This window comes from Sinocyclocheilus grahami, unplaced genomic scaffold (genome assembly GCF_001515645.1).
Source record: "Sinocyclocheilus grahami isolate Dianchi unplaced genomic scaffold, SAMN03320097.WGS_v1.1 scaffold2592.1, whole genome shotgun sequence".
NCBI classification, from domain to species: Eukaryota; Metazoa; Chordata; class Actinopteri; order Cypriniformes; family Cyprinidae; genus Sinocyclocheilus; species Sinocyclocheilus grahami.
In genome coordinates, this window is record NW_015507771.1 from 11,852 (window position 1) to 25,373 (window position 13,522).

The window sequence follows — 13,522 nt, forward strand, 5'->3', positions numbered from 1 at the left end:
GAGAAAAATCATTGCTCTAAAGTACCTTAAAAGTGTAGCTTATGTATTTGTTGTTTTCTTAATCTGCTAGTTAATTTCGTTTTTTTTTTTATCTGCTAAACGATTAGTGAATGTAAACTTCACTTAAAACTGCAGTCCGTAAGTTTTGCCTCTTTGTCGCCATCTCTGTTTGAAAACCTGCAATTGCAGCTGTGTGTGGAATTATCTTCCTTGCGTGGGTTTTGCACGGATCCAGTGCATATGAATCTAATGTTTTGAGGAGTATGTGTGGCAGTCAGTCACCGCACCGGTGTGGATATTTACTGTACTTCGCAATCAAAGATTCTAGCCTATGTCTTGGAATATATGACCCAAATAAAAATGTTCACCGTATATTGTCATCTGAACAAGTAAGTAACAAGTCTGCCACGTTTGTTCTGACCAACTGAGGAAAAAAGCATTACAATAAATCGTGCTACCAATGGTGATTTAATCTAAAGATCGGTTAGCTCATATCACATCAAACCATGCAAATTATTATTATTGTTATACTTTATTCTCAAATTGTCAAAACATCAGCATTGCGTGACTATGAGTATAGTGTGTAGATTTCTATTTCTGGACAGTCTAATCTCTAATTGTCATACCAATAGAATTTCATATTAAGAAATTATTTTACCCAAAAAGCTAATTATGCTCTTTTCGAACTGGTTTCGAATTACTTGTGTAATCCCAGGCTATCTGTAATCAGAAGCACATTTAAAACTGGAATATAATTTAATTTAATTCACATGTGTTTCATAAACACATAATCCTTTCTGGATTACAATCCGCCATCAGATTGATGCATTTAATTATTCTGGCTGCTGTGAGAAAAGGCTATAAAAGATCGGCCACCTGCAGCATCCTCACATGCGATAGACTAGTAGCCAGGACAACTTCTTTATGTTTACCGACGTGACGTAATGACGCAGTGCCATGCTTGAATTTTCAGCGAAAACCTACCCGTACCACTCAAATGAGAAAATATTATTATAAACTAACCGTTGTGAATCGGGCTAAAGTAAGGCTCTAGTTTTGAACACAGGCTGGTTATGTACTTGCTCAAATATTGATTTCAGATCATTTTTAACCAAAAACAAGTTACGGACTGCATCTTTAAGTATTACCAACCTGCACAACAAAGCCATCTTTACCCCTGGCATTAACATGTTTTATGCATTTGGATCTTTCTTGATTTTTCTTTATTTTCAAGCAACATCTCGCATGCTTGCTTAAGATGCAGGTGTTCACGTAAAAAAATTAATAAATTGAATGTTAAATATATGACATATATTTCTCTCTCTCTCTCTCTCTCTCTCTCTTTCATATTGAACTTAATTCATTATATCAGCCTAGACATTAATGGTTTGGATTAAATCACTTATGGTCACCAGACTGTATATTTAAATTTCCTGATTTATGAATTGCCAGAAGGAAGAGTCTCCAACATGGGATCACAGTAAACATTATGTGTTTAGAAATCTTTCTGGCAATAATTTAATCCTACCATCAGCCTAGTTCAAGACATGGGGAGCAGTTAACATCTCAACTGCTGCCCTTATCGAGGGCAAATTAATGGAATCTTCTAAATTCTTTAAAAGGAAATCAGACTAATCATTACAAGATATTAGACATGGACAAATCTATCAGAGATAAGACACATAAAAATAGTACTACTAGAAACCTCAGTATCTGCAGCTGACAGTTTGGACTTGTCAATCCATCAGAGAGCAGCTTCACTCCTGAATCCTGCAGGTCATTGTTACTCAGATCCAGCTCTCTCAGGACACAGTTTGAGGATTGTAGAGCTGATGACAAACTCTTACAACACTGAGCAGTGATATTACAGCCAGCAAAACTATGGGACAAAATATATAATCAAAAATATGTTACTTAAACTTTAATCTCAGTTAAGCATTTTCAAACACAATAGTCTACTTATTATTTATAAAGATATCAATGTACAATACAATGTACTGCAAATAAATTTGAAAGTGAAATGTGGTTGAGAATTTAACACTCACAGGGCTTTTGTGCAGTTGATCACAGCTGGTATCAGTCGTCTTCTCCCCTCATCTGATGTGTTGTATTTCTTGAGGTCCAGCTCATCCAGCGGCTCCTCCGACATCTGAAGCATGTAGGAGATTGTTGAGCAGTGAGCAGGAGAGAGTTTCTTCTCTGAGTGTTTGTCTGATTTCACAAACTCCTGAATCTCTCTGGACAGAGTCTGATCTTTCACTTCCAGCAGACAGAGGAACAGATTGATGGATCTTTCAGTGGAGAGTCCATGTCCATCTCTGATCTTCTCTTTAATGTACTGTGTGGTTCTCCTGATGCTCTCTGAGCTGTTCTCTGTGTGTGTCAGTAGATCCTGTAAGAGTCTCTGATTGGACTCCAGTGAGACGCCCAGCAGGAACCGCAGGAACAGATCCAGATGACCATTCTCACTCTCTAGGGCTTTATCTACTGCTCTTTTATGCAGGCTATGCAGTGAATCTAAACATGCTTCTGTAGTGCTGCTTATGTGGTAGTAACACACATAGAAAGCAGCAAGAAACTCCTGAACACTCAGATGAATGAAGCTGTAGACTTTCTTCTGATGAAGCACAAACTCCTCCTTAAAGATCTCAGTGCAAATCCCAGAATACACTGAGGCATCAGTGACGTCTATGCTGCTCTCAATCAGGTCCTCCTCATAGAACATCACATTGCCCTTCATCAGCTGTTTGAAAGCCTCTATGATGTAGAGCTGTGTGTAGATCATATTCACAAATATTTCATTAGCTTGGTGTTTGATTCCCTCAAATAATTTCTCATATTTGTTCTTCATGCTGGTTTTGTGCCGGTCTTTGACTCTCTGCAGATCTACAGACTCGAGATTGTGTTTCTGCCAGATGACTTCAGCTTTGTCCTGCCTGATGTGGGTCTGATAGTGGGATGACGTAGATGGCACAAATATGCTCAGCTCATGTATATCTTTACTGCTAAATTTGAAAAGAAAAGAGCAGAAAAAATTATAATGCCAGCTGAAGGCCATCAGAATTTTTATTTATGTATTTTTTTTTTTTTACTATTTATATGATTTTGACGCCCTTCTTTGTCTGTCTATGTTGCGTGTTCTGTTTTTGGAGCATTTGGAACATTTAGTGCTATTTCACCTAATAACTTACCAAGTAAAACGCGGCCGTTTGAATATTCAGGTTCAAGAACGACGACGCTGTTTGTTTTTTGTTTTTTACTTTCACTTTCGTTCTTACATTAAAAGAGTCTGGCGCAGCTTCCTAACATTGTCACGTGAGTCACAGAGCAGTTTTAAGCTGCTTTATGTAGCTTAACAAATACAGTATGAATAGAAATTGTTGCCAGTCACCACTACATTAAATCTGACCTTATTTAAAACTGTCATGTTCAAAACATGAAAGTACATTAATTGTGAGAGACAGATAACAAACCTGTTGAGATATATGACCACGGTGGCAAACACATTTAAAATGTCAGTAGCACATCTTTTCTGGTGGGCAATATCTATCAGGATGGGCTGCTTCCGTATTTTGTGAGGCATGATAAACCAAGAGTCCTATCCACACCACAAAGTTCATTACTATAGAAATTGTGTGGGGTAAAATATGGCAAAAGAAGAATCAAATGAGTTTGGGTTGACATATCAGCTTTATGTTAGTGATGATGTGATTCAGCATTTTTGCTTAACAGGACAGCTGTGGTCAGATAACCATTTATGTTTGTCTCACCTTGCATTCATACAGTGCATCCTTCATCATGTGTCAGTCGTCTCACAGCGGTCAGATGATCCAGACAGAACATGGACAGACTCTGGCCGTGTCCCACAGAGAGAAGACTGTCCTGGACACACAGACTCACAGAGACCCCCGTCCAGCAGCAGAGACCCCAACAACATCCATTCAGGACTTGAGAGAGCAACCAATGAAGATGAAGAATGAAAACAGACTGAGAGATGAGAGGAGAAATCAGAACGACACATGAAATAGAGGAGCGACGTCTGTCTGAACACATGCTTTAAACACACACTACATCACTGCTTCATCTCAATGTTTAGAGTCTGAATCTCTCAGCACTGAATCTGAACTTTACAGATGTAACATAACAGACATTGAACGTGATTCTCCATGTGCAAATATTTATTGAAGCAAACCATCTGTATTATATACTTTTATAAATGTTTCTTTACTTGTGTGTAAGTTATGTGTGTGCATTTTATTTTTATCCTTAATTTGTGAAGCACTTTGGGCAACAAAGTTGCATTTAAATGTGCTATATAAATAAATGAAGTTGAAGTTGTATGCCATGCAGCTGTTACAATAAAGAGACATGTTGCCCTGATTTGACCATGAAATAAGTTATTTTCACTAATACAACCTATTGAATTCAGCTTGAGTCAGTCAAATTCATTTATATTTTGAAATTTGAATACAACCACATATTTAGCTTATACTTGACCAAATGTTTTGACAAATCCAAAACACAAGAAAATAAATATAAAACAACATAAACAGAAAAATATATATATATAAATGCTACATTAAATGTCAAGGTAGCAACAAAACAAAATCATACATACAAATTGCTCAGAATTGTAGTTTTAGCTTACCAATTTGTAATGACAACAGTGATAAACAGAGTGAGCCAAAACTTGAATGCTTGAATGGATTAATTAGTGATCAAGAACATTATCCCAGTAAAGTTATGATTACAGAAATAAATAATAGGTAATTTTATCATTATAATATATTGAACGGAGAGAAAACACATTGATCTAACAGTTGCTGACAATCCAGCAGATGAAACTGAGACTGAATCCTCTGAAACAATGACATCTACAGTAGCTTTTATAAAATCACACCAAATGAAGAGCCCAGTGTTTCTACAGACCAACACCTTTAACTCACTGAAGTCTCCACTAAAACACCCAGAACAACAGATGACACCTGATATCTGAACAGTTTTCTACAGATGTTTATCTGCATCAGAATCAGGAATTAAAAACAAATGCAGGTGATAAGGGAATTATAAGGGAAAATAAGGGAATATAATGGTTTATATAATGGTTATATAATGGTATGTATAATGGCTGATATAATGGTTTTTATACTGTACAAACTATATTTTCTAAACCAACTCTACACCTAAACCTACCCCTTACAGAAAACTTTCTGCATTTTTCGTTTTCAGATAAAAAAACAAAAACAAAAAACATTTAACATGTTTTTAAGCGTTTTGAATTATGGGGACATAGGCAGTGTCCTAAACCACCTTCACATTCTAATACCTGTCAAACCCATCTCATTATAAAAATGTGTGTCCCCATAAACCACCAAACCAGTGCACACACACACACACACACACACACACACACTTTTATTTCCAGTATGACATAATATTTTTAAAGCATCTAGTATAAAACAAATTTGGTCAACATTTAGATGTATACTAGCAAGTAGATGCCCTACAAGCTAAATTACAAGCAACAAAACAGTCTGTGTGATTCAGTTGTTTCTCACAGCAGGTTGTGTAATCTGACACAGAGACAGTTCAGACTCAAACACTCCAAACCAAGCATAGAGGGGTTCAGTGAATGTGTGTAAGCATGTGTGTGTGTGTGTGTGTCAGAGGTGCTTTAGAAGGACAGAGTGCCGGCCAACACGTCCACATACACTCCTACTCTTGTAGAATAGGGTGATGGGACAGGTACGCTAGTGTTCACATTATTGTGCCAGGAAGTGAATCCATCAGAAGAGCAGTACAGACTCCAGGATTTGTTACTGCATTCAAACCAACAGTCATTCCCTCCTTTCCTGCTGATTCCTTTGTATGTCACTGCCAGTCCATTCAGCCTCCCAGTAACAGCGTCCAGTCAGACTCTCTCCACAGAGAACCTGGTCAGAGCTCTCAAATCTGAACAGGATATGGCTGCTTTTCCTCAACATGTGTTGCCTTTCTATTGTCCTCAGACAGAGAGAGTTTAACATGTGCTATGTTTGGATCCAGTGTGAGATCACAGGCATCTGAACACAAGAGAGATGAAAAGTACATGAAGGACAGTTTTTACACATGTGTGTTGGTAAACTGGGTAAACCCTACATTACATTTAAGGGTGGAATTAAGGGACAGAATGTAAAGTCATGATATTTATTTCAAAATAAATGAGTTTAATTAGTGCTTCTCCAACGGTGCATTTTGACAGCAGAGTCAGCAGAGAAAAGATACCAAAAGATAAAGATGTCAGCTGTGTGGACTCTATTGTAGTGCTGGTTTGACAACACGTACATTAATCATGAATATTAAATAAAATCCCAAAATCAATATTTAATGTGATGAGTAAACAAAACATCACTTAACATTATGTTTAGCATGCTTCAAAAATCACAATAGGCTTTATGCTTTGTTACTTGTAATATGAAACATCTCAGTTTTCAAATTCCATAAATTTTCTCATGAAATTAAGTCTAAAATGTCTTAAATGACACTCTTTAACATGTTGTGACAGATCACCTTCAACTGGCTTCTGAACCATCATCTATTCCTCCTTACTACTAGTTACAGCACCAAACAAACATGAATGAACATCAAAATCGAAAAAGATAATTAAGTCATATGTTGTTTGTGTTGTTTTTTTATCGCATTTTTAAATATGCATATCTCCTGAGATACGTTGCCTGTTTGGGGTATAAAAAAAGATTATCCTCAATAGTGACAACGAATGGTGTCACAAGGTAAATTGTGCTCCCAGTTCTGGTTATTTCATTATTGTGAATTATGGGGTGGTATGGTGTGGTAAGTGTGTGAGGGGTGGGGTGTTTTGAGGGGGTTTGGCGTTCCCCCTTGGTGGTTATGGGGGGTGGGAGGGGGTGAGCAAAATACACAGAAAATACACAGAAGTCACAGAAATCACATAAAATACAAGGTGGAGCCCCTTGATAAAAAAAAAAAAAAAAATGTATCTTAGAGAAGTGGGGTGGGGGGTGGATGGGGGTAATAAATCGCATCAAGGAGAGCAGGTAAGCATTCCAGGGCCAGGGGCCATAAGGGAAGAGCCTTATAGGATGGTGGCCCTCCAGGAGCTGGATTGGACATTCTGGCATCTAGCCCCCCTGTATACAGTCCCCTTTCTATTTATTTTGAGTTTTAAAAATTGTAATGTGAATATTTGCATGTAAAATGGATAATATTACATTTAGATGACTACATCTTTGCATTTTTAACTAGATTTTTCTCTTGGAGGGTTTCACACAGCTCATTTTATGTTAGATCAGGGGTGTCCAATCCTGCTCCTGGAGGGCCACCATCCTGCAGCGCTTAGCTCCAACCCTGATCAAACATCTGAAAAATCTGACTAAAGTCTTCAGGATTACATAAAAAAATTATATTTGTTACATAAATTACATTATATGATTGTTTAGGGATGGAGCTAAACCGTGCAGGATAGTGGAACTCAAGGGTTGGAATTGCCCACCCCTGAGGATAAAGATGAGACCGTTAAAAAATGTAAAAATACAAAATATGTCTATGCCTCAATTTTAGGACACTTAGACATGTCATTCATGAAGCATATTTGGAATATCCCATATTTGTTTGCATCAAATAAATCATAGAATTATTGATGACTTTGACTGTTTTTTATACCCTAAAAGGGCAACGTGTCCTGGGAGATACAACTCATAAAATCTAAAATATATCAAATATTACAAAAACTCTTTTGAGTTATATATGTTTTACTTAAAGGTAGGGTAAGTGATTTCTGGTAGCCAATGTTGACATTTGAAATCACCAACACAAACACGCCCCTACCCCCAAAAGCGTCTCGCCCCTATTTTGATAGCTCCGCCCCACACATACGTACACAACCCAGGCAACGATTAGTTCTGTGAAACAAAGCAAAACCAATGTTACACCGTGTCTACACCGGACGCGAGTACTAAATACTATAGAACTCATTATAATCAGTGATGCTGTCTACACCATAGATATATATACATATCTATGGTCTACAATGAATGCGGCACGGCACGACACGACAAATCCCCGAAAGAAAACTGCTGCTGCGTTCTGTTCATGACGTATTGACACAAATTTCAAATGATTTTCAAGGGTCGCTCTGTGTACTCCAGTGTACTAGACAGACTTTAGCTGTTGCGGCACAGACACGGTGTTACTCACCTATCGAGAAGAAACAAAGCAACCTCAGCGTCCGATCGCAGGCCTTCCGCTCCTTGAGTTCTCTCCAGCGCTGGAAAGCTGATCCGATATTTACACGGGTCCTACTTCTTGCCTTCAGCCTTCTTTTGTTCCGCAGACATTTTCCTTTTGTTTTGTATCCGCCATCTCTTTCTTTCTGTCGCTCGGCTCACAAATGTGAGCACTGAACGCTCTCTCCTCCACATCATGAGTAGACACGCCCCTTACTGCTGATTGGCTACAAGTTTGTTTTGCTAGTCGGCCCGAATCAGTTTTCTAAAGCATTTTTGAAAAATCGCTTACCCCACCTTTAAATCCAGATGATATGATTTTTTTGCTGATAATTTTCCACTCTTGCCTTAGGGTTAAGATACCAAGATTCTGCAATGACACTGGTGTTATACACAGAGTGAACCAAAAATTATTAGTTAACATGAAAACACATTCAGGAATACATCATTCCAGTGTTGCAAAAGATGATCTCATTTAAACTAGGATCATATCAATAATTTAGAGGTGATTTTAGCTGCCTAATATACTGAACAGAGAGAAAACACATTGATCTAACAGCTGCTGACAATTCAGCAGGAGGAAGTCTATGGATCCTCTGAAACTATGATCTACTGTAGCTTTTATAAGATCACACCAAATGAAAATGGATTTGGTCGAAAACTAGCATGTAACAGCATATCATAAAAGCTAACAGACTATACGCAGCAAATATTTAATTTTTATTTTAATGAGGTCTTGGACAATGAAATGCATGAGAAAGAGAAAAAATTGTGACTGCTTGAAAAAGACAGTTTGTCAGAGATTGGCAGTTATTGCATTACGTGTATTTAAAACATGCATTTAATTACTTTTGAGTATTTTGCAACTTGTATTTTGCTGGAAAATAATAAGATGTAATTTATAACAAAATATTCTGAGAGATTGACAATGTATTTAAAATAACTAATAGAAATAAGAAAAAAATATAACAAACATTAAATAATAAATAAATACTTAATACATAATTTTAGTGTTATATAATTTTTTATAAATTTTTTTGGGCTAGATTCAAGTAAATCATGTGACACATGCTGATACAGTGAGATCACTGTGAACATTGTGAACCTGATGAAAGAATCTGCTTTGGTGCTCAATAATGGCATTTCACCTAAAAATTTGAAATCAGTTATTATTTACGCGCTCTAGTGTTGTTCTAACGGTTATGACTTTTTCTTTCTTTTTTTCAGACCACAAAAGGCAAAAATAAAATAAAATGGTGTCTGAATGTCGAACGAAGCTGGTCGTCAGTTTAAAAAAAGGTATATTTTTGACCAACTTTTCCCAATTTTTCATTTAACTTTTTGTGAGAAAGTAGTCTTTATGCTGGCTGACTGAGCTACTTTTGTTCATATTGGCTTGCAGCATTGCACAGTAAACTCAGTATGAGGGGCAATGCTGGTATGAAATGTTTGACAACCACAGTTCGTAAAACAATATCCTAACCTAAAGGATAAACTTAAAAACGTATTAAATTATAAATTACTTTAATCAAATAGATTATCATGCCAGTATTTTGTACTGCATTTTGATACTTTTGATGAGTATGTATTTGTAAATGTTTGTGCTCATCTCTGTTGTTTGCGATGTCTCAGTTGTTTCTTACAGCAGGTTGTTCAAACTGACATAGAGACAGTTCAGAATCATAAACCTTGAATCCAGCATAGAGGGGTTCAGTGAATGTGGTGTTGAATGTGTGTAAGTGTGTGAGTGTGTGTGTGTCAGAGACGCTGTAGAAAGACAGAGAGCCAGCCGACCAGTCCAGATACACTCCTACTCTCTTAGAGGATGAACGGACTGGTATATTCCTGCTCATATTATTGTGCCAGACAGTGAATTCATTAGCAGAGCAGTACAGACTCCAGGTTTTGTCACTGTATCCAAACCAACAATTACTCCCTGCTTTCCTCTTGATTCCTTTATATGTCACTGCAACATCAGCTGCCATCCCGCTCCGCTCAGCCTCCCAGTAACAGCGTCCAGTCAGACTCTCTCGACACAGAACCTGCTCATAGAGCTCAAATCTGTCTGGATGATCAGGATACAGCTGTGGCTCTTTCACATGTGCCATCCTTCTGTTATCCTCAGACAGGATGAGTTGAGTGTGTGCTGTGTTTGGATCCAGTGTGAGATCACATGCATCTGAACAGAGGAAGAGAGATGAGAGATACATGAAGGATACATTTGTGTGTGTGTGTGTGTGTGTGTGAATAAGAGACAAGACCTACATTTCCTCAGTCCAGGTGTGATTCTGAAAGGTTCTCCGTGGTCCAAACTAGAAAGAGACAAATATAAACCACAAATGATAAATGTTTGGTTTAACATGTGCAAGAAGCAGCTAAATCATTACTCAACCTCTTTTCTACACATTGGCTACGTTTACATGCACAATTTTTGGACTGAATTCATTCCGATTGATGAATCTGAATGTAGTGTTTACATGAACGCTAAATAAAGTGATCAGGTTGATGTGCGTGTTTACATGTCACAAGCTTCAAATCTGAATGTTTTTTTTTTACATGCGCACACTGCACAAATATAGAGTTTCTCACTGTTTGCACATAATAACCACTCTCCTACATGGTTTCTTTATTTGTTTTTAACAGCAGAATAAATATTTATCCATTTATGGATAAATATACATATAAACCACTGTGCCGTGCTGCTCATATTTATCACGCAGTAAAAATGCCCCTCCCGCACCCAAAACGGGTTGCCTGTGGATGAGAATCCAAAACAAGGACTGGTGGGAGGTTGTCCTGCTCCACTTCACAGTTGCCGAGTTAAAGGAGAATTTTATAATGACAGGACACGCATTCATACAACACTTTATTCAAAAGGAAGAACAGCTCGTTCCGCGCGTCATATGACATTACGCTATTTCTGCGACATTGCACATGCTCAGTTCTTTCAGTTTCGGGGTTCAATCTGATCGAGTGTTTACATGCACTCTCAATCGTATTAGAAAAGGAATAAACCACCCCCTTCAATCCGATCGAAATCTCATTCCGATCGAGCTCAATCGGATCGATTAAGATGTTTACATGAAGGTTTTTCAGTCCGATTAAGCCGTCAATCCAATTACAAACGGATTAATTGGTTGCATGTAAACGTAGCCACTGCCTCACTTCTGTTTTTATGACCAACTTTTACTATATGTTTCCATATCCCTAATATCACTACCACTCGCAAACCACGCAACACACACTATAGGCAGCGAAATCCTAGCAAACCTGCACACTTTGCCTATGTCTGCTTATACACTTTATTTTTCTATTGGTCTCTGGAATTGTCAGTCTGCAGTAAACAAAGCAGATTTTATTACTTGTATTACTAGTCATTCAAGACTACTTCTGCAGCACTGTCCAATAAATTCTATTTTTCCCACTCCCCCCATCTGACTGGAAGAGGTGGAGGTACTGGTCTGTTTATCTCTAATGATTGGAAATGTAATCCTTTACCATCTCTGAGTATCAACAGCTCCTTTGAATCACATTTAGTCATATTACCCACCCTCCTAAAATCCATTTTATAGTTGTTTATCGACCCCCAGGACCACAAGGTAACTTCTTGGATGAATTAGATGTGTCTCAACCTTTCCTGAGGATGGTACTCCCCTAGTTATGCTTGGAGATTTCAACATCCACCTAGATAAACCTCAGGCTGCAGACTTCCACACTCTGCTTGCCTCTTTTGATCTCAAGCGAGTGTCAACTATGGCTACTCACAAATCAGGCAACCAACTGGACGTTATTTACACACGACACTGCTCCACTGATCATGTGCTGGTTACTCCACTGCACACCTCGGATCACTTCCTCCTCACTCTTAACCTCAACATGATTCCTGACACAACACATACCCCTCCACATGTCAATTTTTGACGTAACCTATGCTCACTCTCACCCTCCCAGCTATTTGCTATGGTTTCATCTTCGCTTCCTCCCCCTAAACAGTCATCATCTCTTGATGCTAACAGTGCTACTGATACTTTCTGCTCCACTCTTACATCTTGTTTAGACACTGTCTGCCCCTTGTCTTCCAGGCCAGCCCGTACCACCTGTAGCATCTGGACTAATCAGACACACAATTTTTTTGTTATATTTAACAAATACTCCGTAACAACCCTCAATCAACAAGACAGCTATGAGGGCTCAATGGACCCTTCCCCCGAAATGCAGCTAACGCCTCAAAAAGGCAGAACAGGCCTCTGGTTCAATGACAACCAATGTTGATAACACTGGTTTTATTGCTCAAAGGAATGCGGGCAGAGCAACTCCTGGCAGACCTCGACACCAGTCTGTGGTCCTGTTAGTTTTTGAGAATATAAGGATGTGAGCTAGAAACTCTTCTGCAACCTTTAAGTCTGCGCCAAGCTTCGGCCTAGTCTTTCCATTCATCAAGATCCTCTGACTCAAAATAGTTCTTACTCATCACCTAACTTCAGCCAACCAACTGGAGCCCCAAAGTGCATCAGGACTCTCTTTCATACAGGGAAGATGTGCAAGTATCAAACTTAGTCTTATTAATTGATACATTAAGTATCATTTGCACCTTTTTACAAAGGTGTGTTTGAACTAAGAAACTGATGTTTCCTTCAGGCCGTAGATCTGCTGATTATCAAATTGTACCATAGCTTCATGTCTTGATTTCTCTTCTCTTTACTGCTTAAGCTTTAACCCCTTTTTCCTATGCCAACTGTATTTGTGTGTGTGTGTGTGTGTGTGTGTTAGACTAGCTTAAGTGTTTATGTCGTTAATAAAGTCTTACTTGTATCACACTTGAGGTTGTTCATTGTTTGCTCATAACTGGAGTCCCTAATCATGCAGATTTTTGCTACATGCTCTGAGTAGTATTGTACAGTAAGAAAGTTATTTTCCTTAACCAGGAAATTAACATTCTTAGAATTGACAGACAGTTGACACTGAGATGTCAAGTAAATACTTACAGCGGATCTAAATATTTATAATTAATTATAACTAACTGTATAACTGTATATTATACAAACAGTTGCTGTATAACTGTAAGCATTTTTATCCGCTGCGGGAGTTCTCCTCGTTTATTCTGGTGAGTGCGTACATTCCTCCTGACGCGCGTGTGAACGCGGCGCTAGAACTGTTGGCCGATCAAATTACACACAGAGCAGCATTATCCGGACTCTTTCATTATCATTCTCTGAGATTTTAATAAAGCTAATCTCACCCGCGAAACTGCCTAAATATAGACAGCAAATCACGTGCCC

General features: G+C 38.2%; 1 protein-coding gene across 1 annotated transcript in view; it reads right to left on the bottom strand.

The window, feature by feature from the left end:
* Positions 1-1,638: 1,638 nt before the first annotated feature.
* The window catches only part of LOC107575359 (protein NLRC3-like), a 30,220-nt gene continuing 18,336 nt past the window's right edge, over positions 1,639-13,522 (bottom strand). The window contains exons 7-9 of the mRNA XM_016261749.1: positions 2,046-2,281; positions 1,776-1,879; positions 1,639-1,664 (exon numbers count right to left, since the gene is read on the bottom strand). Of these exons, the coding sequence (XP_016117235.1) occupies positions 1,639-1,664; positions 1,776-1,879; positions 2,046-2,281 (366 nt within the window). The remainder of the gene's footprint in view (positions 1,665-1,775; positions 1,880-2,045; positions 2,282-13,522) is intronic.